Raw genomic sequence first — 25,672 nt, 5'->3', positions numbered from 1 at the left:
TTTTTTTGTATTTTTAGTAGAGATGGAGTTTCACCATGTTGGCTAGGCTGGTCTTGAACTCCTGACCTTAAGTGATCTGCCCGCCTTGGCCTCCCAAAGTGCTGGGATTACAGGCATGAGCCACCACGCCTGGCCTAGAGTATGGGTTTCTAGTTGATTCTTGCCATCTCTACTGACCAGACCACAGTGCCTGTTAGGTGGCAGGCACTCAATAAGTGTGAAATGAACCAATGAAATGCGTGAACTGGCAGAAAGATGAACAGAGGGACTCACTGGTTTCTGGTGTCAATATGAATACCTTGACTCTGAAATGGGAATATGGGAAAATGAGCCAAACTCGAAGGGAGAAAGGGGAGATGGGGAAACTGAGGTAAGGAGGAGCAAGGAGCCCCAGCTTCGTGGCCAGAAGATGCTTAGAGGACGAGCAGGAGGTGCTGGGGAGTGGACAGCCATCAGCTTGTTTTAATCCAAGCCAAGAAAATCTGAGGCAGGGTTTCAAAGCGGAGTTAAATCCACACCCGCACACCCCTTCCCCCCACCACCTTCCTGGAAAACTGGCCTGACCTTCCTGAAGGCTGACTCTGGGACACAGGTAGAAAAGTTAAGGAAACATTCTCTAGGCATTGGAAAGCACAGACAGGCTATGGCCCCTCTCAGGAGCTGCTCCAAAGGCTGTGGGATGGACACACGGACACTGTCTTTCTGGCTGCCCTTTCCTCCCCTTGCACAGGCAGGCTCCCAGCTCTTCCCTCTGGCAGCTGCCTCTTAGGGTGTTCCCTGGCCAGGGCAGCTGGGCGGGCGGGAGCTGCGAGCAGGTATCCAGATGAGAAACCACTTGCAGGCCAAGCAGGCAGTGGGCGGTGATGTCATCCCACAGAGGCCACTCTGGATCCCCTCCCAGCCAAGGCCTGCAGAACTAGGGGCTGGAGGAGTCTGTCTGAGTGGGGAGGGGGCAGTGGAGGGAGCCTGGTGTCTTTAGATGAGGAGTGCTTGGCAGGAGCATGGAGAAGGGGTGTACCTCTTCTAGACAGCAGAGCCTCTCCTGGGTTGGAAGGGGCCTTTGCATGAGTCTCATCCAGGGATGGACCCTTGTGCTTTATTACAGAGCCCCTGGCTGGACCTACTGGGGTCCCAGGGGTCCCCTGGACCCCTGCCCCACCCTTGTCTCACATCTGCATTCCTTCAACTACCACCTGGATGGAACCCTGGCTGCCAACTTAAACTTCTCAACTGGGCTTTTGCCAAGTCAGTCCCATGCTCCAACACCTTCCATGGCTCCCTCTTGCCTGTAAAGGACAAATTCAAGCCCAGTCTTTCTTGCCAATCTGAGCTCCCCAAGTTCGTTGATCCCCGTTCCCCACACCACCGTTCCATACATCATTCATGATTCAACACATGTATCGAGCACCCACTAGGCGCCAACACCCAACACCACTGCTCCATACAGCTTCTTACTTTCCAAGTCTGTGCTCTAGCTGCTGCCCCCTGCTGGAATGCTTTCCCTTCTCTCTACCAATCCCAATTTCCCAATTCTCCCCAAGCATCTCTGTCCTCCAGGAGGCTCCTGATCACTCTTGTTCCCTCTCTTCTGTTCCCTCCTGGACTTTATGTTGGGCATTGCTCCCCAACCAAAGCATGTGCTTTGGACAAGAGTCTCTCAACACCCCAGGACTGGTGCCACAGGACATGACATGGGACATAGTAATTACCTGAAATTCATGATGGAAATGCTTAGAATTAGAATCCAAAGGTCTGAGGTCCAGTCCTGCTTTGCCCTTACTAGCTCTGAGATCCTGGGGAGGACACGTAACCTCTCTTGAGCTTTAGCATCCTCTGGAAACAGGAACAATAGCAGTTCCTACCTCATGGGAATTGTTCTGAGCATGGAATGAAGTGACAGGGCTTCAAGTCCTATGGAAACCATAGATGGTCATTTTAAAGCAAATGGAGGGAATGGGAGATCTGGGGAGCAGCAAAGGTGTTGGTTCCTTCGTGGGCTCACCAGCAGGCAGCTCGGTGCCAGGGCTGCAGGTGCCAGGAGAAGGGTGGGGAAGGGAGGCCTGGGGCTGTGTCCCTGCAACATGCCCCTCCCAGACCCTACCTTCAGCAGGTAACGGGTACTTGCCAGCTGGATTGAGAGGCAGCTCAGAGCCCCCTGGGCCTACTCTGGAGGGATGCCAGGCTGAGCAACCTGAGGCCCCTGATCTATAAGGATCTCCAACATCAGCCCTTACCTCTCAGTTTCCTGTCTCATATCTCAAAGAACCCTCCAACACTCCAGATGGAGAAACAAGGCCCGGAGAGACTCTGGCCCTGAGTCTGGCTGGGTTTTCCCCGAGCCCCACTGCCTCCCTTGGGCCTCTCACTCCAAACAGCTGGGATCATCTTGAGACGCGGTTAAGTGTCCTCCCCAGGGTCACAGAGCTAGGAAGGCCCTGTGCTGGCCTCCACCCCAGGCTCCCCACAACTCCCCAACCCTGGGCATCCTACAAAAATCCCTCTAGCCCCTTATAACTGGTTCCTCCCAGGCTGGACTGGGACTGCTGGCCCCTCCGCTATACGTTTGGTGAATAAAATGTATTGCTGTGGGCCAAGTGGGCTCTGGCTCACTGGCGTGTGGAGAGGGGAAAAAGGGACAGGAGCCCAGTGATTAACTCAGGCCCAGGCCCTCGTCACAGGAAACTCCAGAAGGAGATTGCAACGCCCTCCGACCCACTGCCTTCTCTTCTCCTCTGGACTCCTCCCAACACGTTTACCTCCCATTCCCCACGCACAGCTGCAGCAGGAGGGGCTGGGCTTTGGGCTCTAAACGCTGGGGCTGGCCCAGCCCCACCACCCCACTCAGCTCCCACCCTTCTGCTTTGTCCCCTATTCCCCCAGCCTGAACCTCTGCTCTCAGGTTTGGGGCTGGAGGGTCAGGGTGTGTAACAGTCCCAAAAATGGAGGGGCCCCATAGAAGACCTTTCTGGAAATTCCATCCCTCCTCCGACCATCTCCATCCAGGAACTCAGAACTCTTCTGTCCGGGATTCTCTGCCATGGTCCCATAAGACCAAAGGCTGAAGGCAAGTCCCTGACCCCTGCCCAGCTCCTCCCAGACAAAGGCTAAGGCCCTAGTCCCTGAGGGCCATCTCAGCCAGGCAGGCCAAGCTCTGGATTGCTGGGCATGGGGGCTGTGACCCACCCTCAGTCACAGTCACAGAACTGCCCCACCCCAAATCTCCAGCTCCCCAGTGAGATCACTGGAAATGAAGCTTGGGTGTCAGGGCCCGCTGCTCTCTGCCTCAGTTTACCTGCCTAAAGTGAGATGAACAATCTTTGGTTGGGCTCTCTCACTGAGACGGCCAATTGAGATAAGGCTGAAGATGGCGAAAGCCCCACCACTGCCTGAGCACTTTCTGTGTGCCAGGCTCCCCATGAGGTGGGATGTCTTCCCCTTAGAGAGGTTACACACCCCACCCAAGGCAGCACGGCCAGGACGTAGCAGAGCTGGAATTCAAACCCACACACCCTGGGTCCAGAGCACACGTGCTTACACGCTGAGCTACGTGGTCATCACTCAGCAAAGGGCCCCGTGTTCAGATCTGACCGGGGAGGCAGAGGGCACAGCAAGTGGCAGGCCCCCTGCCATGCTGGCAAACAGCTGCTGCACATCACAGGGAAGCATGCGCAGGGCCTGCAGGCACCGGCTCCCGCGCACACGGGCCTGGAACACACATGCTCACACACATGCATGCACGCTGGGCAGTACCTGTCACGTCCTTCTTGGGCGACTCAGCCCAGCTGGACAGCCACACTTCCGAGTCCCCGAGAGCAAGCGGCAGCAGGAGAGGAGAACCAGAGAGAGAACGGTTAGGCAGGCAGGAGGTCCACAGCGAGTGGCTGCAGGCGCCGCGCTCCGCCGGCCGCGGGCGGAAGGCGGAGGAGGGAGGAGGGAGGAGAGTGATTTCCTGGCCCTGGGCTGGCTGCTGGGCGTGGGCCCGTGTGATTACAGAGGCGCTGGGACACAGCCGGCTGGGACAGGGATAATGAGGTGTCCGCCGAAACGCAGGACTCCTTTGGAGCACAGAGAATCCCACACAATCCTCCCTGGAACGGGGCCCGTGGTTATCACAGCCCTGTACAAGGCAGCCTGACCCTTCCTTTCTGGCCATGTGGTGGGTGGCCGGGTCCCACGGGGCCTGATGGTTGCAAGGATCCTCAAAGGCCAGCGGGCTCAGTGGCCTGGACCCAGAACCTCAAATGTCAGGGTTGGAGCACCCAGGACCCATCTCTAGGCCTGGGGGCACCACACCCACTAGACCCTGATGTGTCATCCAGCCCTTACTGCAGCTCCCCACCTCCGCACTGAGGAAGACAGATCGGCCCCAGCAGAGCAGAGGGAGCATCGTTTTAGGGAGTCTCGCTCCCCAACCCCAATGCAGAAGGACAGGGACCTTGAGTGACCAGAAGAGATGAGGGCTGTACTCCAGGCTCAGACAGTGGTGTCCAGTCTGGGCCTCAGTTTCCTCACCTGTGAAATGGGATTTAGAGTTGTCCTCCTGCCAAGAGGAAGGAGCAAAATCAAAGCAGCATAAAGAACTTATGATTGAGATGTGATACCATTAACATCTGAATGAGGCAGAAAGCTCTTGGTCTAATCAATGGTTTGCGCATTTCTAGAATAGAAGAGGGCCACCATGTCAAGAGCATTGATGCAGTCGAACTACAGTGACTCATTTAGTCCCCATGGCAACCCCATCAAGTGGGTAGGCATGTTTAGCCCCATTTTACCGGGGAGGACTCTCAGACATGGAACCAGGTCTGGTGGCATCCCCAGGCTGCTGCGTTCTCTGCTGGGCTGCTCATCACCTCCAAAGGAGCAGAGCACTGGCTGCAGTGGGGACAATTAAAAGGCAACGCTGAATTGCAGGTCTGAGAGACAAACCCTCACACTGCCCACCAGGCGCTTGCCAGGAGAGCAGCCTGACCCATTCAGAGAGCACTGATAAACAGCAGCAAACACTTATACAGCATTTCCCCTTTGCCAAGCATCCTGTTGAGCACTTTGCATATAGTAACCAGCAAACCTACAACGATAAGTACTATTATCCCTTCCATTTTGCAGATGAAGAAGCTGAACCAGAGAGGTTAAGTAACTTGCCCAAGGTCACACAGCTAGTACAGCAATGTCCACCTCTTGCAGGGACACACACCTCAGCTAATCAGAGCTTGATGCTGCTCTCTCTTTAAAGCACCTGACTCTTTCCCTCACTCAGCAAGCCGCCTTCCAATTGCAGGTTGGCTCCCAGTGTAGAACCAGAAAGCCTGGCCCCCTTCCAGTTCTGATTGTAAATTAGCAGAGTGGGGCTTTGGTGGAGCGGTCTAGCAAGGCCTTTAGGATCTGACTACCTGGGTTCAAATCTAGGCTCTGCTCCTTTGAAGAAGTGACTTACCCTCTCTGAGCCTGTTCCTGAACTTGTAAAAATCTGGATGACGTGATATACTTACCTTCTGGGTTGCTGTGAGAATTAAGTTAGATAATATGTAATAGTGCCCAGTGCAGTGCCTACTACATAGTCAGTGCTTGATAGTGGTTAGCCGCCACTGGCAGTAACTCCCGTGAGCATGGTTAGCATAAGCCTGCCTCCCAGGGTTCAATCAGATACTGCCCCACGGTCACTCTCAGACACCGGGTTATCTGGAATGGAAGGCAGAGGGACTCCAGGGGACCTCACCCAGAGACAAACAGGGCAAAATCTGAGGTTACAGCCCCTCCCCAGGTTCAGCAGTCAGCAGCCTCCTTGGGGAGCAGGAGCAATGCTGGCCCAGCTTTCAAGCCCTGGTAGGGCTGAGACAAGGTAGACACATCAAGGGCCTCCACAAGGATTTAAGCTGGTATGGCCAAGGAGGTCTGGGTTCAGAATGTGGGTGCTGCTGCCTGGTGCCCACATCTTGCTAAAGTTTCAACTCCCTGCTGCTGCATCCCAGAGATGTGGCCAAGTGGGCTGCCTGCTGCAAGGCCCTGAAATGCCCCTGAGCAGGCCTAGCACCAGGCCCATCCCAGCCCCATCTGGCCCTCTCTGCATGCCACTCTCCACTTCAGTTTGCTTGACCACTTTGTCTACTTTGGGTTCTTTTTGGGTTCTTCATAAGGAGACCTGAGAAGCACTAACCTCTTTCAGTTAGCCAAGGAAAGCTGTTTTGCCTGGGCCTGGAGAACCCAAGAAGACCTGCTTTGCTGGACAGGTGCTTGCAAAGGGCCAGAGAATAAACACTGTAGGCTTTGGGGGCCAGATGGCCTCTGTTGAGACTACTCAACTCTATTCTTATAGTACAAAAGCAGCCACAGGCAATACATAAAAGAATGAGTGGGCTGTGTTCCAATAAAACTTTATTTATAAAACCACAAAGGAGGCCGCACATGGCCTGTGAGCAGACAACCGGAGCTCATGCCTGTCCCCTTCAGTCCCCATAAGCAGGCCTTCCCATATCTCTCCGTAAAGGAAAATGGGAAGCAGACCAGAAGTAAGCCTGTCTTTTTAAAAATAAACCTCTCTCTAAAGAAACCTCTCTCTAAAACATGATTTATTTCCCAGTCCCCTGACCTGCAGAATTAATCCAGTTCTGCTGCTCCCACTCAAAGTCCCTCCCCCTTCTCTCTAGCCCACCCTAGCAAGTTCTCGAGGGGTGGAAAGGACCCCTTCTCCCTCATTACAATGAACAGAGGAGAGCCCCTGGCTCACAAACCCTGGCCCTCCAGCCAGGAGGCAGACAAGGCTGTTGGCTAAGGGCTGGGAAGACGGGGAGTTGGAAAGACAGAGGGACAGCAGTGAAGGAGCAGTGTGTGTATGTGTGAGGGGGGCACAGCCAAGTGAGCAGCTGTGACTGACACGAACCAACTGCTTCCTGCCTTCCCCCTGTCTCTGCGCCTTCCTCTCCTCTGGTGACCCAGAACCAAGGGCCCTACAGAGCAGGGTCATCAGCCTGCTAGAAAGTGAAGGGCATCAGACTGGAAACCTGCACCCTGGCTCTTGCTGAGAATACACTGTGTGGCCTTGGGCAAGTGGCTTAAAGACTCTGGGCTTCGGCTGGGCAGTGGCTCACCCTGTAATCCCAGCACTTTGGAGGCCAAGGTGGGTGGATCACTGGAGGTTAGGAGTTCGAGACCAGCCTGGCCAACATGGCGAAACTCCGTCTCTACTGAAAATACAAAAATTAGCCGGGCATGTTGGTGAGCACCTGTAATCCCAGCTACTCGGAAGGCTGAGGCATGAGAATCGCTTTAACCTGGGAGGCAGAAGGTGCAGTGAACCTAGATGGTGCCACTGCACTCCAGCCTGGGCAACAGAGCGAGACTCTGTCTAAATAAATAAATAAATACTCCGGGCCTCAGTGCTCACGTCTGTACAGTTGAGCTTTTGGGCCTGTTGCTCCTGTCTGATGGCCTGCCTGAAGCAGTTGTCTGACGTTCTAGACCTTCCCAACAGAAAACTGGTAGTCTCCATAACGCAAGGGGACCACAGCAGAAATGAATCTTTCCAGAGAAACGGACTGTCCTTCCTAGGAAAACCACTTGAATGCAGGCTCAATTGAGGCAACCGAAGTCCAAAATAGCAGATGATTCAGGAGGCACAGAGGGCAGAGATCTGGAGCAAGAATAAAAGCAACCTTGGTTCTTGTGCTGGCTTTGCCACTTAGCTCGCTGACTCTGGGATAGTTAGCAAACCTCCGAACGTCTGTTCCTTCTTTTGTAAATGGGGGAAAAACACCTGCCCTGCCTTCTTTGCAGGGCTAAGACTGAAATGGCCTCATGCCTGGGAAAGGTTTTGGAGGGCTGGGAAATAGGCCTCTGGACACAAAGAGGAGTAAGTGGTAGGGACAAAGCTGAACGCAAAAGCAGTAGGTTCCTGGGAAATGGCAGGCATGCCATGTCCCTCCCTCACACAGCCCACAGTGCTCATGTCCCTGCCATGGCTGTCCCTCCTGGCATTGCTCGCAATACCAGCAAGAAGCCAGGCCAGAAGAAAACCAGGGGCCTTCAGATTCCAGCCAAATACAGGGACCCAAAGGCACTTAGATGCTGAACCTGATTCTTGACAGGCCCAGGTGATGCCGAGAAACCAAAGAACAACACTGCAGGTGCCCCTAACTTTAAGGACAACCCACCCCACCCAGCACACATACATCCAAGGACTTCATAGGAACAACTGGATAGGCCTAGGTTAGGAGAGGGTCCGTGGCTGCTCCGAAGATGGTGAGTATCTCAACTGTTCCCAGTGAGTTACACGTCAAACTTCTTCTTCTACTCTTTCTCCCCGTCTCACTACTGCACTCGACTGGTCTTAAAAATAATAATAATAAAAGCTGGGCATGGTGGCTCACGTCTGTAATCCCAGCACTTTGGGAGACCACTGTGGGAGGACTGCTTGAGCCCAGGAGTTGGAGACCAGCCTGGGCAACATAGTGAGACCCCATCTCTACAAAAAATAAAAATCTAGCCAGGCGTGGTGGTGCCTACCTGTGGTCCCAGCTACTCCGGAGGCTAAAGTGGGAGGATTGCTTGAGCCCAGGGAGGTCGAGGCTGCAGTGAGGCATGATCACGCCACTGCAATCCAGCCTGGGCAACAGAGTGAGACCCTGTCTCAAAATAAATAAGTAGGTATAAAATAATTTTAAAAAGGGCCCTTATAGATTCGTAGTAAGGCTTCTTTTAACCTTGAGTAACTCCAGAGCAGTGAGAATTGGGTTGAATTTATCCAAATCTAGTCTGAAACCATGTTTCCAGGAATGCTTCCCTGGTGTAAAGCAAGTTCCATCCATCCAAACTAATAAATCCAGAGTGGGCCATGAGCCCAGGTGGGAGAGACCGGAATGAGTACGGCCAACAGCGCAAACTCCATGGAGAATGAAAGAGAACCACGGGCTCAGGGGACCAGGGCAGGGTCACCAGCCTTGTCAGTTTCTTTCCACATCCCCGCCCTGGGCTCTGGGGAGGGGAGGGGCAACAGGCCGGGGGCCCGATGGAATGAACACCTCCCTGTCTTCTCCATGCCCTTCCATCCTTCAGTATCTCTACACACTGGAGCACTCAAGCCCTGTCTCTCTTTGGGAATACTGTTCTTACCTCACTGCAGTTTTGAACTGGTTTCTAAATAACTGCTGCAGTTTAGCCTTTCCTCTCCCATACAACTACACTTTGTACAGGGCTAGATTTCTTAGGTTTCCTGCAGACCCCATGTTTCTTTTCCTTCCTGGTTAGGACACCAGGAAATTTGGCCACCACTTTCAGGCCATCAAATAATTAGGGCCTAGGAGATGCTAGTCCTATTATTCACTAGTAACAGTAATTGTCATTGTTGCCATGAACAGGGCATTTCCTTGTGATAGGCACTTCTGTATAGGCACACAGCAACTCAAATCTTTACGACAGCCCAACAGGGTTATCAGTCCTTTACAAAGAGGTAGTTTGGCCTATGTGATACTCACTTTAGAGGACCTGAAACAGGTTGTCATGCTCAGAGCAGCAGAAACTGAGGCGCAACAGTGAAAGCCATGTGAATGTCATCTGGGAAAAACACGGATGGCCAATTCGTAATTCTTAAAAAGTCTTAAAAAACATGGCACCAGGTTGGGCGCAGTGGCTCACGCCTGTAATCCTAGTACTTCGGGAGGCTAAGGCAGGCGGATCAGGAGGTCAGGAGTTTGAGACCAGCCTGGCCAACATGGTGAAACCCCGTCTCTACTAAAAATACAAAAATTAGCCAGGCGTGGTAGTGTGTGCCTGTAATCCCAGCTACTCAGGAGGCTGAGGCAGGAAAATTGCTTGAACCGTGAAGTGGAGGTTGCAGTGAGCTGAGATCATGCCACCGCACTCCAGCCTGGACAACGGAGCAAGGCTCTGTCTCTTAAAAACAAACAAACAAATAAAACAAAAAAACAAAAACAAACACCAATTAAGATGACAGGAAACAAATAGTTCAAGTATGACTTCCAGTCCAAGCATACCTGGGTGGAAGTCTGGTCTAGGGGGCAGTTGTTTAGTGTGTGAGCTGCTTCTGATGTGGGCAACTCTACAAAAGCTTGTTCCAGGGTAAGCAGCAGCCAGCTGGTCAGAGATACCCATGGCATGAAAAAAGAGTGCCCTTGCACTGGAGGGCGAGGGGTGAATGCTGTTATTGCAGCAGCTCGGACCCCAGGCCTGCTCCTACACTCACAGCCTCCAAGGCAGAGCTGGCTTCATGGAGGTGTGATCTGGGCAGTGGCCTAGGGTCCCAGGTTTAGAAGGGTCCCTGCAGCTGATTTAATGCTCTTCTGTCAGGGGTTTCGTCAATAATTTATGAATGAGAGAGTCTTCGTTTTCATTCTGCAGTGGATCCTGCAAATTATGTAGCTAGCTATGCCCAAGGCCTGAGGGTTTGGGACCACTGAGCTAAATAAACAGAAGTACTCAAGAAGAAATCTAGTAGAGCTGAATTTCTGATGGATATCTTCTTAAAGACAGAAAGCAAATCCCAAATGGAAAGCCAGGCCATTGTTTGTCTCCAGGTCCCCTCTCTCTGCTACATCTTTGGCTTCTTCGTGGTATCCTACAGGCTGGAAGGACTATTTAGGGACTCAGAACCAGAGAGGAGAAGAGAATTGCCTAAGATCACACAGCAAATAAGCAGTAGGGCTGGAGCTAGAATAATTATACCAGTTTCCACTTACTTAACATTCATGCTAGGTGCTGTGCTAAACATTTATGAGCATTTTCTTGTTTAATCTTCACAACAAGATGATTAAATGTAAATGTAATTTACAGATGAGGAAAGTGAGGCTCAGAAAAGTTAAGGCTCTGGCCTTGTGCGGTGGCTTACGCCTGTAATCGCAGCACTTTGGGAGGCTGAGGTGGGTGGATCATCTGAGATCAGGAGTTCGAGACCAGCCTGTCCAACATGTTGAAACCCCATCTCTACTAAATATAAAATTAGCCAGGCGTAGTGGTGCATGCCTGTAATCTCAGCTACCTGGGAGGCTGAGGCAGAATCGCTTGAACCCAGGAGGCGGAGGTTGCAGTGAGCCGAGATCGCACCGTTATACTCCAGCCTGGGCAACAAGAGCGAAACTTCGTCTCGGGGGGGGATAAAAAAGAAAAGAAAAGTTAAGGTTCTTTCCCAAGGCCGTACAGCAAGAAGTGATGGCATTAGACTTAAGCCCAGGCAGGCTGGCCAGGAATTGGGAACAAAGGGTCCTCATGGGGGATGTCATTTTCTGATCCTCCCTGGCCACTGGCCAAGGCTTGCTTTATTTCTGCTGCTTTTTGTAAATGCAGCAAGAAAGGACTTGCCTCATTCCCCGGAATCCGGAACACGTGTGGGGGCAGCCCAACCCAGGGTAGGAATGCACTATTGACCCTCCGGCCCTGGGTTATGCAGTCAAGGAGCAGTTTCCCTGCTCAGGCGGGGAATGGGGTGGGACGGGGTGCAGTGGGGGCTGGGCCTGGAGACTCTCCACAGCCCCTTAGGGACTAAGTCCAAGGGTGCCTGCCTAGGCCAGGCCTGAGGCCAGAGGGTCAGCCCAGCCTAAGCGGGTGTGGATGGAGAAGCCAAGGATGCCCTAGTAGCACTGCGGCTGCCTAGAGGGGGCTGCCCTGGCACGGTGTAGCAGGTAGTTCTGTCACCTCCCTCCACCCTGCTGAGAAGACCTGAAGCTTCCTGGTTAAAGACAGGTGCTGGGTTAGTGAGAGGTGCCGTGGGTGGACAGAGGGGTGCTGGCCAGGGAGGCTGGCAGGTTCAGAGCCTCTCTGCTCCCAGCAGCTGCTACCCAACCTGTGGCAGCCCCTTGGGTTACGGCCTCCCCCTCAGTTCTCAGGTTCTCACCTCCCCACCCCAGGGCATTTGTGTGCAGAGAAGAGACAAACTCAAGTTTGTTCTGAGTTCCAGGATCCCAGCCACCTCCCTCCCTGGGGTGGCCTGCCTTGGTGGTCCTCCCCCACTTACTGGGAGATCCTCCCTCCAATTCCCCCACCCACCAGCTCCCCCAGAAGCCCGAGCCAAAGCCAGTATTTGCGTTCACACAGAGAAGGAGCAGCAGAGAGGCCGGCAGTGGGATGAAGTCAGCAGCCGCTGGTCTCCAGCCCCCAGTCTTGCAATCCGCCTCCTCCCTGGCTCAGTCTCCCTGAGAGCCGCGAGTGAGTGATGGAGTCAATAGCAATGGACTCAGGACAGACATTCCCCTCCCCGGACAACAAAACGCGGAATGTCTCCTTCTCTCCAGACTGGACTCTTGCTATTGGATTATCAATGAATCAACTGCCAACTATTTCGGGAGCATCAACGGCCCCTGGTTGAGACCATCTGACTCTCCACCCTCTGTCTCAAAGCATCAGACACACAACCACAGACACCCTCCCCAGCGTTCCTGTCTGCTTCAGGAGTCATGTAGGTTTGGGGAGACAGGCTGGGTCCCGGAAGGTCTGAGGGAGGAGATAGCAGGGCTGAGTCCTGAGGCCTTGAAGGTATAACTGGACCCATCTTTGGGGTAGGGCTCACGGAGCCTCAGGGACATCTGGCTGGACGCTGCCATCCACTGGTGCAAGACAGGGGTGGGGATGGGGGGTCAGGGGTAGGAGGAGAATTCATTCCTGGACTGAGGGTGAGGACACCCACTTTTCAAGGTTTGCTGTCTCCCTCATCATGCCCTGGGCAGGATCTTTGTTCAATGACTGTTCCCACTGGCTCCAAATGGCCGGTTAGGGCTGTAGTCCTATCAAGCGCATAGCACATAGTAGGTGCTTAATAAAGATTCGTTATGAGTCTCTTCAATTAGACCGTTAGTTCCTTCAAGGCCTTAACCCTGTCAGTACCCCACAACACCTTGAATGCAGGAGGTGCCCAATTAACCCTCAGTGGCTGATGGAAAGATGAATACTCACTGCTCTCAAGCCCAAGGGTTCATGGAAAACTGAGGCCCAGCTACCCCACTGCCCCAGGACCCTCTTGGTGCCCACGGCTCTGCCCTCTCTAGTCCAGGCTTGTCCTCCGGAACCACATACAGGCATACAGGCCTGGCTTGTGCTGGGCACAGTGGCTCCCGTACAGGCCTCCAAGCCTGCAGAACACCCTGAAGGGCTGTTGGCTCCCAGAATCTGCTTTAATGCCCTTCAAAGAGAATTTTAGGAAAATTATCCCTAACCAGTATAGTCTCTGGCAGGATGGATGCTACAGGAAACAGGAGCCCGAGCAGGAACAACCCGTTCATGTGTAATGTCTGGGGGGAGCAGGGCTTGGTGCAGCCTCCCATGGTATTTGCTGGGAGCCCCTGAGCCTTTCCTTACCCCATCCCTCCCCTGCTCTGCATGGGTCCAGACCAATCCCCTGAGCGCTGAGATGCCACGTAAACAGAGCTGTGCATGCACGCAGTGCGCACGCACACACCACTGCTTGGGAAATCCCCACATCTGGCTCTCACGTGACCCAGCTATGCCCAGAAGGCCGCAGCTAAGAGGGCCTGGAAGACGAGAGGGTCGGGAGTGTGCGGCTCTCTGGGGAGCCCTGAGTTAACCCTTCAGCACCACAGCTCGGTGGCTCTGTCTAATGCTAAGCTTCCAGAGAGGGGAGAAGCCAGGAAGGAGGCCTGGTGCTCAGTGCTCAGCCCTGGCCCTGGCTGCCTGTCCCAGAAGGTTGGGACACTTCTCTGGGCCTCACTGGTCTTGACCTGGGATGTGAAAGGGCTGCTCTTTCCCTGTCCTGTCAATCTCGGTCAATCATCAGCCTCTCGGGATTTCTCACTGGAGGGAGATTCCTTCCCTGATGGAGGATATTTCATGTGCATCTCCTAGTGTCAGGAACCTGGCTGCAGGACAGTGATCCTGGAATCACAAGGAGTCAAGATTCATGCCCTCCTTTGTCTCCCAGGAAACTGCTGGGCTCTTCCTAACAATAAGGAGAAGGTGGGAGGTGGCTCCTGGGCCAACACATATTAATTAGAACTTTTTAAACTTCAATAGTTTTATTGAACAAGTAGCAATCTGCAATAGCTCCTCTGAAACAGAATCACACAGTAGGTGCTCCAGGCTATGAAGAGATGCCCCACATGGAAGACATGGAACATGGGGACAGTGGCTGCTACCACTGAGCAGATGTCCTCTGCACAGGTACTGTCCTCTTCACCCAGCTGACCCATTTAGAAAGCTCAGTAAATTAGGCTCAGCAGCCACGGCAGGTCTGTGTGCCTTGCTCAGAGACCCGTACATAGCGTGGCCCCAGCCCCGTGCAGCACTTGTGACACTGTTTGAAAACTGCTGTTTCCTTGCCCACCTCCCCCATCTGGCCAGGAGTCCTCTAAGGACAAGGACCTCATTGTCTCCATCTTGGTATCACTGAGGTTCCATCACAAGACCTGTCAGGTGTGCAGTAGACAAACCTAGAAGGCAGGCACAGCCAGAGCCAGAAAAGCCAGCTTTAGGTCTGACGGGAGCCACCTCATCCCAGAAGGAAGGCCTAGTACCAGTGTCCATTCAGAAACTTGCTTCCTATCCACTAGCCTTCAAGGGTACCCTCCCTGCGCCCCAGGAGAGAGCTGCCTAGTGTCCACTGAGCCATGGGCTTGGAGCAGAAGGAGCGAGCCAAGTCATGGAGGAAGGCTGGGGGAGAGGAGAGTTCCCCTGACCAGAACCCTGTGGCCAAATGCAAATGAGCAACTCAGAGCCAGCAGGCTCCAGGACTGTGTATGGCAGGAGCTCACAGGCCAGAAGAACTTGTCCCACCCTGACAGATCTGAAATGAGAGATGTTAAAATCTGCATATTTGCAAGGTTCCCCTGGGGGGCCACTGCCAACATACAAAGACAGTCTTAGTTTGGTCTGTTATCACCAGCCTGTCATCACTGCTTAGCATAGCAAGGATCTGACCCTCCAGGTGGGAAGTTATGCACCCAGACCTGATCCTCTTCCAACACTCAAAGAGTCTAAGGTGCTCCAGGGCTGAGCTGAGGACACCCTCAGTCACAGGGATCCAGAAGCAGTGAGGAAGGAGAGGATGGTGAAGAGATGGCCAGCTCTGCCTTCTCTTTTATTTTATTTATTCATTTATTTATTTTGACATAGAGTCTCGCTCTGTCGCCCAGGCTGAAGTGCAATGGTGCCATCTCTGCTCACTACAACCTCCGACTCCCCGGTTCAAGTGATTCCCCTGTCTCAGCCTCCTGAGTAACTGGGATTACAGGCACCCACCACGACACCCAGCTAATTTTGTATTTTTGTAGAGACAGGGTTTCACAATGTTGGCCAGGGTGGTCTCAAACTCCTGACCTCAAGTAATCCGCCTACCTCAGCCTCCCAAAGTGCTGGGATTATGTGAGTCACCACACCTGGCCTGCCTTCTTTTTTTATGTTTTGAGACGGGGTCTTGCTCTATTGCCCAGGCTGGAGTGCAGTGGTGCGATCACTGCTCACTGCAGCTTTAACCTCCTGGGCTCAACAATCCTTCTGCTTCGGCCTCCCAAGTAGCTGAAACCACAGGTGTGTGCCACCACACTGGACTAATTTTTTTTTTATTTTTGTAGAGAAGGGGTCTCACTACGTTGCCCAGGCTGGTCTCAAGCTCCTGGGCTCAAGTGATCCTCCCACCTCAGCTTCCCAAAGTGCTGGGATTACAGGCGTGAGCCACCACACCCAGCAAACTCTTTTTCTGAGCACAAGGAAGCAAAGGGACTTTCTGACATGACCCAGTTGTCTTGGTGCAAGACTTTATTCTAATAATAACAAAATACATTTTCGAGCCGGCTTCTTGAGCCACACATGGCAATGATGAAATCCAGGGGGCAAAGCAGAAAGAAGAGAGTCAGGGAAAAGCATGTTTTTCCTGTAAACTTCTAAGTTTTACGGAAACTCAGGAAAAAAATATTTTTTTTTTCACATTTCGAAACAGACCAATTCTAAAAATGCCACGTGCCGACTAAGTTACACACACCACTTTTCTGTTTCTAAACAAAGTAACTTTAGATTAGAAAAAGGTGCTAAAACAATAAGTAATGCACATTTCCCCCACGTCTTTGTTTTTCCGCCGGCTTCGTCATCACTGGAAAGGTTGCCTCTTCTGTCACGTGTCTATAAACTAAATGCTGAAGTGAGGAACCAGTGACTTTCTGGCCGTGGGCCACGGTGGGAAACATTTCTTTGCTGGACCACAATTTGGGTATTTCCTCCCCCAGGAACAAAACCTTCTGGAAATGAAAGGCAGATGGTGTCTCTCATCAGGTCAGGGCTGGGTAGGCCCCTCAGATAGCCATTCTCCAAGGCTCCAAATGCTGGGCTGTGTTTCAGGGGTAAGAGACTTGGAGTCTTGTCCTCCATTGCTGCCCCTGTAGCCCACCCTCCCATCTCAGGAGACAACTGAATGTTCTTCAAGGAGCCATCCAGGCATCATCCAGGCACCATTCATCTTGGGGATGCCAATCCCTCTGCCATTTTGCTGCCTGTCTACCCTGAACACGGCCATCAACCCGTATGGATGACCCATCCAAGATGCAACCCTGGCTTGATTTCAGAAGCCCTGGGAAGCCTGTCAAAAATGCAGATTGGCTGGATGCAGTGGCTCACGCCTATAATCCCAGCACTCTGGGAGGCCAAGGCAGGAGGATCTGCCTGGCCAACATGGTGTAACCCTGTCTCTACTAAAAAATACAAAAATTAGCCAGGTGTTGTGGAGGGCGCCTGTAGTCCCAGCTACTCAGGAGGCTGAGGTAGGAGAATCACTTGAACCCAAGAGGCAGAGGTTGCAGTGAGCCAAGATAGCACTACCGCACTCCAGCCTGGGTGACAGAGTGAGACTCCATTACACACACACACACACACACACACACACACACAATGCAGACCTGCCAGATGCGGTGGCTCATATCTATAATCCAGCACTTTGGGAGGCCGAGGTGGGTGGACTGCTTGAGGAGCTTGGGAGTTCGAGACCAGCCTAGGCAATATGGTGAAACCCGGTCTCTTAAGAAAATGAAAAAATGCAGATACCTGGGCGTCACTCCAGACACGCTGATTCAGTAGGTCTGGGCAGGCCCTGGGAATCTGTATTTCAATGAGCAGTCTCAAGATTCTGCAGTTCACCTTTGCCCATGCAGTTCCCTTTTAGATCAACTTCCTATTTTCCTAGCAGGAGAAACTGGGTGATAGGAGTGAGGGGGCAGGGGCAGCTGTGCAAGCAGGGCTGAGGGAATTGAGGCTTCCAACTAGCTGCCTCCTTCTGGGGATTCCAGGATCCAGGGAGCGCTCGCCGCACCCCTGCCCCCCCCACCCAACCCCCCCGCCCCCCCGCTGCCTCGCTCTGTGTGTCCAGGCCAACTGGGCAGTGGGGCTCAGCCACCTCGGGCCAGGGAGCGTGGTGCAGACACACACGTGAGCAGCACTCACTTTCTCCATCGCATCACCGCCACGTGGGCTGGCCACAGAGTTGCCAAATCAATCAGGCTCCTTTCATTTCCAATTAGATGGCTTTGAACTCCAAGGGTAAAATCAGGCTGGGGACCCAGAGCCGTGAAAATAAAAACTGTTTAAAAACACCAGCCCAGAGGCTGGCTGCGGTGGCTCATGCCAGTAATTGCAGCACTTTGAGAGGCCGAAGAGGGTGGATCACAAGGTCAGGAGTTCGAGATCAGCTTGGCCAAAATGGTGAAACCCCATCTCTACTAAAAATACAAAAAATTAGCCAGGCGTGGTGGCATGCATCTGTAATCCCAGCTATTCAGGAGGCTGAGGCAGGACAATTGCTTGAACCTGGGAGGCAGATGTTGCAGTGAGCTGAGATCACGCCATTGCACTCCAGCCTGGGCGAGCGAGACTCCGTCTCAAAAAAAAACAAAACAAACCACGAGCCTGGGTAAGATGTGCCAGAAGCCGACGCCTTCAAAAGACATGCTCACTTTTGAAATGGGCCGTTGGAGGGTGGCAGGAAGATCTTGGCCATGTTCTCTAAGTAGCCTGGGACTTTCTCACTGAGGATGGGTAGCTCAGGAGGACAAGAAAACCTCAGAAATTGCTTTAAAAGGTCTTGCTTATGATACACTCTCCATGACTTCCTTTCCAGACTCATCTCCTGCCCTACCCTCGCTCCTGCCGGGATGATGGGCACCTCTCCTTCCCTCAGACTTTTCAAGCTCATGCCAGGCCAGGTGTGGTGGCTCACGTCTGTAATCCCAACACTTCAGGAGGCTGAGGCAGGAGGATCACTTGAGGCCTGGAATTCGACACCAGCCTGGGCAACAAAGCGAGACCCTGTTTCTACCAAATAAATAAACAAATCAGTAATAAAAAATAAAGGCTAGAAATGGTGGCTCATACCCGTAATCCTAGCATTCTGGGAGGCGGAGGCGGGTGGATTGCCTGAGCTCAGGAGTTCAAGACCACCCTGGGCAACACGGAGAAACCCCATCTCTACTAAAATACAAAAAAATTAGCCAGGCATGGTGGCGGGCACCTGTAGTCCTAGCTACTTGGGAGGTTGAGGCATGAGAACTGAGAAGCGGAGGTTGCAGTAAATCAAGATTGTGCTACTGCACTCTAGCCTGGGTGACAGAGCAAGACTCTGTCTCTTACATAAATAAATAAGTCGGGCATGGTGGCACACCAGTGGTTCCACCTACTTGGGAGGATGAGGTGGGAAGATCGCTTGAGCCCAGGAATTTAAGGCCGCAGTGAGCCCTGATCGCACCACTGCACTCCAGCCTGGGCCACTGAGTAAGACCCCATGTTAAAAATTAACACCAGAAAAACCCACAACAACAAAAAAGCAGAAACTCATTCCAGCTCCACATCCTTACTCATGCCTGGATGTCCCTCCTGCGGGGTGCCCTACCCACACCCTTCAGCCCATCACAATCTCCTCTGTCCTTCGGGGCCATCTCTAGCCTCTCCCACAATGGCCAGCCGCCCCTCCTTCCACCTTGCAGATCCCAGGCCATCCTGCCTAGTATTAATGAATCCCTGAAAAGGTCCCACCTTCTCCATTGAGCTGTGCACTCCATGGGGCCAGGAGCCAACAAACTATTAAGAGAAGTGAAAGCCTCACAAAGCCTGCGCTCTGGAGGGAGGAGGCCTGCTGCCACTGCCTCGTCTCCCTCCGTTTCCCTCTGCTGCTGGTTGGGCAGGGCAGGCCCAGAGAGGGCCAGAGAGCCCAGCTCTGCCAGTGACCTGCTGAGGTATTTACCTTGAGGGGAAGGGAGGTACCAGAGACCTCACACACCGGCTTCCTCTGCTTCAGGACAACCCTCCTCATACCTCCACCTGGTTCCAGGGCTTGGTGGGAGTGCTGACCAGCATAAGACCAGGTTCTGCCCACCCCATACCCTGGGCAAGTGGCCATCCCTCTCTTAAAAACTTCCTCTATAAAAGAAGGAGAATAGAGGAAATTTTTCAGGTAGACTAACCCTTTTTTTTTTTAGATGGAATCTCGCTCTGTCACCCAGGCTGGAGTGCAGTGGCACCATCTTGGCTCACTGCAACCTCAGCCTCCTGGGTTCAAGCGATTCTCCTGCCTCAGCCTCCCGAGTAGCTGGGATTACAGGTGCGTGCCACCACATCCGGCTAATTTTTTGTGTTTTTAGTAGAGACAAGGTTTCCCCATGTTGGTCTTGAACTCCTGACCTCAGGTGATCCGACCGCCTCGGCCTTCCAAAGTGCTGGGATTACAGGCGCGAGCCACCACACCTGGCCATAGACTAACCCTTAATAGTGGCCAGAACTTATGGGTGAGTCTTGCTCTAAGCAAATTCACTTTATTAAAAACCAAACTAAAATAAATAAATAAAAACCAAACTCATAAAAAGGAAAATTAGGCTGTGTGCTGTGGTTCACACCTGTAATCCCAGTACTTTGGGAGGCCGAGGCAGGAGAATCACTTGATCCCAGGAGTTCAAGACCACCATGGGCAACACAGCGAGACCCTGTCTCTACAAAAAATACAAAAATTAACTGGACGTGGTGGTGCATGTCTGTAGTCCCAACTACTCAGAAGGCTGAGGTGAGAGAATTGCTTGAAGCCAGGAGGTCAAGTCTGCAGTGAGCTGTGGTTGTGCCACCACACTCCAGTCTGAACGATAGAGCCTGGGGCCCTGTCTCAAAAAAAAAAGGCCCATCATGGTGGTTCATGCCTGTAATCCCAGCACTTTGGGGAGGCCAAGGTGGGTGGATCGCCTGGGGTCAGGAGTTCGAGACCAGCCTGGCCAACATGGTGAAATCCCATCTCTACTAAAAATACAAAAAATTAGCTGGGCATGGTGGCAGATGCCTATAATTCCATCTACTCGGGAGGCTGAGGCAGGAGAATCACTTGAACCCAGGAGGTGAGTCGAGATTGTGCCACTGCACTATAGCCCGGGCAAAGAGCGAAACTCTGTCTCAAAAAAAAAAAAAAAAAGAGAATCCTGTGTCTGGCTGACCTGGGGCAAGTTCCTTAACTTCCCTTTCCTGGTCTATAAAACAGGACAAGACCACCTACCCAGGTTGCTGCAGGGAGGCTCCTGGCAATGATGAGATAGTGCACGCCCCACCTTCCCCCTGTCTGATTGAGGAGTCACTCCTGAGAAAGGGCAAAAGCCGAAACCAGCACTCTCCTGTTTGAGATGAACCCCTCCGGTGCTGCCTCCTCTTCTTAGTAAAAAGCTGCTTCACCCTTAGTGCTTCCTCTGGGCCAGGCATGGGGCTGGAGTTATCACTTCAGGAATTTTCATTCAATCCTCAACCCGATGAAAAAAACCTGATTATCCCCATTTTACAGGTGAAGAAATGAGGCACAGAGAAAGACTTGCCAAGATCACACAGCTGGCAGAGCCGGGACATGAAACTAGGCCTTCTGGCTCCAGAGTCCGCGTTTTTAACTCAACGGAATACTCAGCAATGGCTGATCTACGCCCTGTCGTCTCCTCCTGGGACTCACAGAATAGAAATAAATGTCTCAACGCAAAGACCACCTTCTCCCCTTCTTTCTTAATCTATCAATGATTAAAATGGCAATAACAAATGGCAGAGGTGGGGTTCAAACCCTGTCTGCCTGTTGCAAAACCTAAACTCTTAACCCCAAGCAACATTGCTTCTCTGCAGTGAAACTACATTAATGCTGATCTCATGAACTCAGCCAATAATACAGTTTTATGATCACTGAGATAGAGGTGGGGCTGAGCTCACTACTTTTCTGAGGAGAAGAATAAAGTAAACAGGATTTCATGAGGAACATCAACACTTGCCTAAGAGAACAAGCTTGCAACAACACTCTTGAGCAACCTCATCTGCATGTAAACGAGCTGGAGCTTCCACAGGACTCCTGGGTTGGATGAACCATCAGGCTCTCCTGACCACAGCCCCAGGGCCCTGACAATCCCGAGGCTCCGTGGCCACCTGTGCCCCCTAGTGGCGCACCTCAGAACTTCCCAGCTAGGTGCCGTGGCGAAAAGCAGCTTTTTAGAGAACTGGGTGAGAGGCATGAGATCTTTGCAGGTCTCAAGAGAACCCCTTGCTCTGGGGAGTCTGCTCCAGCCCCGCTGGGGCTCCTGGAGCAGTGCCCACCTTGGGGAAGCAACAACAGCTAACAACAACAGGCCCTTCCTACTGCCAGGCACAGCACAAAACCCCTCGAAGGGCATCACCTTGAACCCTGTGCACTTTGGGGCAGGCCAGGTCGCTGCTACTAGTAACAACCCCATTTGACAGGTATGATGGTCAGGTGGTACGCATCAACCTGGCTAGGCTACTGTCCCCAGTTATGCAATCACACATTAATTTAGGTGTTGCTGGGGAATGGTTTATTTTTATTTTTATTTTTTGAGACAGAGCCTCGCTCTGTTGCCCAGGCTGGAGTGCAATGGTGTGATCTCAGCTCACTGTAACCTCCGCCTCCTGGGTTCAAGATTCTCCCTGCCTCAGCCTCCCCAGTAGCTGGGATTACAGGCACCTGCCACCACGCCCAACTAATTTTTTGTATTTTTAGTAGAGACGGGGTTTCGCCATGTTGGCCAGGTTGGTCTCAAACTCCTGACCTCAGGTGATCCACCCGCCTAGGCCTCCCAAAGTGCTGGGATCACAGGCATGAGCCACTGTGCCTGGTCGGGAATGTATTTTTATAGTTATTAAAGACCATGACCGGATGACTTTAAATAAGGGAAATTATTTAAAACACCCTGGGTGGGCCTGAGTCAATAGCTGAAAGGCCTTCATCAGAGTGGAGGTTTCCCTGAAGACATTTGGTCTGTGGACAGCAGCTCCAGCCTGGGCCTGGGGGTCCAGCCTGCCCCCTTTCATGGCCTGCTATAGGATTTCAGACTTACCTAGCCAGCCCCCACAATTGTGTAAGCTAGTTCCTTACACTACATCGCTTAATATATACCTCCCACTGGTTCTGTTCCTTTAGTTGAACCCTGGCTGATACCACAGAACAGGTGAGATAACCTGTTCTCAGAGGCGAAGGGATTTGCCCAAGGTCACGTGACTGGCAAGTTGTCGGCCTGAGAGTGGGACCCCAGGCAACCTGATGCAGATGCTTCCCAGCTCCCACACAAACTCTCCCTCGAGGCCCACATCCAATCATCGGAGTCTGTCCAACACCCTCAGTGCCTTGTCCCCTCCACTGCTGCCAGAGCTCCCATCCTATCTCACCTGGCTAGCTGCCCCCGCGACCTTGCACATCATAACCCATCCTGCCTAGTCAATCCCCGTCATTCTATGATTGAAGCCAGATCATGTCCCTGCCTCTACTTAGAACCCTTCAGTTAATCTTCATCTCACTCGATGAAAGTCAAAATTCTTAGAATGTCCTGCAAGGCCCTACGTGGTGCTGCTTCACCCTACTCCCTCCCCACTGCCAGCTACATCTCTGCTCTCACCTCCTTCCACTTTACCCTCCACTATTCTTCATCCCAGCCACAGGCCTCCCTACTGCGTCACGAGGAGCCAGCACATGCCGTCACCCCAGGGCCTTTGCACTTGCTGTGCCCTCGGCCTGGACTGCTCTTCCTCAGGTAACCATGTTGCTCCCTCACTTCCCTCCATCTACCAGTACATTCTCCTATATAGCTCATCACCCATAGCAGACTGCAAACTTCTCTAGGGTAGAAAGGCATGTTCCTATAGCCTGAACACCTTGCACAGTGCTTGGCATAGTTGACGCTCAGTTAGGTCAGTCTCCAAACAAGCCACACTTAGTCCTGTCCCTCTACCTTTGTGCATGTGCTCTCTCTGGATTACCAAAGCCTCCCGCTCTCTGCTCCCAAACCAGAAAAATGTCTCCTCTTTCCAAGCAATGATCCCCAATTTGAAGCCACAATGACCTTTCTTTCCTGACCCTGCACAAGTTTCACTCATTCATGCATGCTTTCTTCCATCCACCCACCTATTCAAAAGGTACCAGTGGATCCTGGTGCTGGTGCAAGCCCTGCAGCCAAGGTCTTTGCTCTCGAGGTGGTGGGAGACAGAGAAGAAGCAAGCAAACACACAGGATCACTAGAGTGTGGGAAGTGATGAAGAGGGAAGAAGAGGAGTAATCTGTGGGGGAGGCTGGACACTGCAGGATCAGGCAGCTTCACTGAGAAGGTGACAGTTTTAAGCAGAAATCTTAAGGAGCCAGCCATGTGAAAGATCAGGGAAGAACATTACAGGCAAGAGGGAAGAGCAAGTACAAAGGCCACGTAGAAGAATGTGTTTGATGCATTTAAGGAGCAGAAGGTGACTGGTGTGGCTGAGCAGAGTGTGATGGGTGGGGACGAGAGGGGTAAAGCCCAGGTCAGGAAGGCAGCCAGGGGCCAAGTCACACAAGCTCTGTGAGCCAGGGTAGGGAATTAGTTCTGGGTGGGATGGAGTCCCTGGGGGAATTTAAGCAGGAAAGTATGTTATTTTCTTTCTTTCTTTCTTTCTTTCTTTCTTTCTTTCTTTCTTTCTTTCTTTCTTTCTTTCTTTCTTTCTCTCTTTCTTTCTTTCTTTCTTTTTCTTTCTTTCTTCTTTCTTTTCTTTTCCTTCCTTCCTTCCTTCCTTCCTTCCTTCCTTCCTTCCTTCCTTCCTTCCTTCCTTTCCCTTCTTCCCTCCCTCCCTCCTTCCTTCCTATTTATTTATTTAGAGATAGGGTCTCTCTCTGTTGCCCAGGCTGTAGTGCAGTGGCACAATTATGCCTCACTGCAACCTCTAACTTCTGGGTTCAAGTGATCCTCCCACCTCAGCCACTTGAGTAGCTGGGACTACAGGCGTGCACCACTACATCCGGCTAATTTATTGTTTTTATTTTTTTGGTAGAGAGAGGATCTTGCTTTGTTGCCCAGGCTGGTCTCGAACTCCTAGGCTCAAGTGATCTTCTTGTCTTGGCCTCCCAAAGTGTTAGGATTACAGGGGTGAGCCACTGCACCCAGCTGATCAATATTTTTTAAGAGCTCACTCTAGCTGTGGTGTGGAGAATGTCAGGTAGAGGTCTAATAGAGAAGCAGTGAGACCAGGTAGGAAGGTGGGGTCTTCCTGGAGAGATGAAGGGGGCTTCTAACGCATGTGATGGTGGAGGTGGGGAGACAGGTGGTTCTGCAGCTCGAGTTGGCAGGTAAAAGAAAGGGAAGAGGCAAGGACGACTTCTCGGCCAGGCATGGTAGCTCACGCCTGTCATCCCAGCACTTTGGGAGGCTGAGATGGGTGGATCACTTGAGGTCAGGAGTTCGAGACCAGCCTGGCCAACATGGTGAAACCTTGTCTCTACTAAAACTGCAAAAATTAGCTAGGTGTGGTGGCGGGCGCCTGTAATCCCAGCTACTCAGCAGGCTGAGGCAGGAGAACCACTTGAACCCAGGAGGCAGAGGTTGCAGTGAGCTAAGGTCATGCCACTGCAGTCCAGCCTGGGCAACACAGGAGAATCTGTCTCAAAAAAACAAAAAACAAAAAATGAGTGACTTCTAGATGTTGGGCTTGAGCAATGGGGTGGATGGTACTAGTTCCTGAGATGGGGAAGATGCTGGAAGGAGCAGGTTCAATGGAGGGAAGAAAGATGCAGATAAATTTGAGGCCAAACTGTCCTTCAGTTTTCAAGGTCACCAGCCTTGCTTCCTCCAGAAAGTTCCTGAGAACTTTCTTCTTCTGTTGACTCCACCATCCCTAAGCCTTGCCTCAAGTCTAAGCTCTATGCTCAGTAAGAGATTTACAGTGAACCCCAGAATGGCATCCATTTCCTCTGCGCAAATGTCCCTGGCTGGAGTGACCCTGGGAAGCTTCGTGAGGTTCATTATAGAGCAGAACACAGCCCTAAACATGGACTCCAATCCTCAGTTTGCCAAGGACTGTGTGTGGGCAGTCACCCCATCGGAGCCTCAGCTTCTCATTTGCAAAATGGGAATCCCACCACCCATCATGTACTGTGGCTCTGATCAGCAAATGAGGAAACGTGAAAATGTCCTAGCACATAGTAGATGCTCATTCAATAACAGCATCTAGCACTTCCAGGGGAGCTTTCTAGGTGGCAGGCAGTGTTCTAAGCGTGCTTACATATATTAGTTTATCTAATCTTCGTTATAACCATATGAGGTGTGTATTAGTCAGTGTTCTCCAGAGAAACAGAACCAACGGGAGGTGCATAGAGAGCTTGAAGACAGAGGGAGATTTATTTTAGGAACTGGCTTATGTGATTGTGGAGGTTTGAGAGTCCAAAATGTGATGGGGGAGGCCGGCAGGCGAGACTAAGGGAAGAGCTGCA

General features: G+C 52.2%; 1 protein-coding gene across 5 annotated transcripts in view; it reads right to left on the bottom strand.

Moving 5' to 3' along the window:
• SH3PXD2A (SH3 and PX domains 2A) overlaps nucleotides 1-25,672 on the bottom strand; it is a 258,622-nt gene that overhangs the window by 68,323 nt on the left and 164,627 nt on the right. For 2 of the 5 annotated variants that reach the window (XM_055250078.2, XM_055250094.2), the window contains exon 7: nucleotides 3,751-3,795. The exons of 2 other annotated variants lie outside the window; for them this stretch is intronic. In XM_055250078.2, coding sequence (XP_055106053.2) covers nucleotides 3,751-3,795 — 45 coding nt within the window. Of the gene's footprint in view, nucleotides 1-1,223; nucleotides 1,231-3,750; nucleotides 3,796-13,154; nucleotides 16,047-25,672 lie in introns of those variants that run through there. One more of the 5 variants, XM_055250102.2, reaches the window with a different exon arrangement.

Source organism: Symphalangus syndactylus, chromosome 2, assembly GCF_028878055.3.
Source record: "Symphalangus syndactylus isolate Jambi chromosome 2, NHGRI_mSymSyn1-v2.1_pri, whole genome shotgun sequence".
In the NCBI taxonomy this organism is placed as follows: Eukaryota; Metazoa; Chordata; class Mammalia; order Primates; family Hylobatidae; genus Symphalangus; species Symphalangus syndactylus.
Note: the sequence above shows the minus strand (reverse complement) of the source record. Positions and strands in the feature narration are given on the sequence as shown.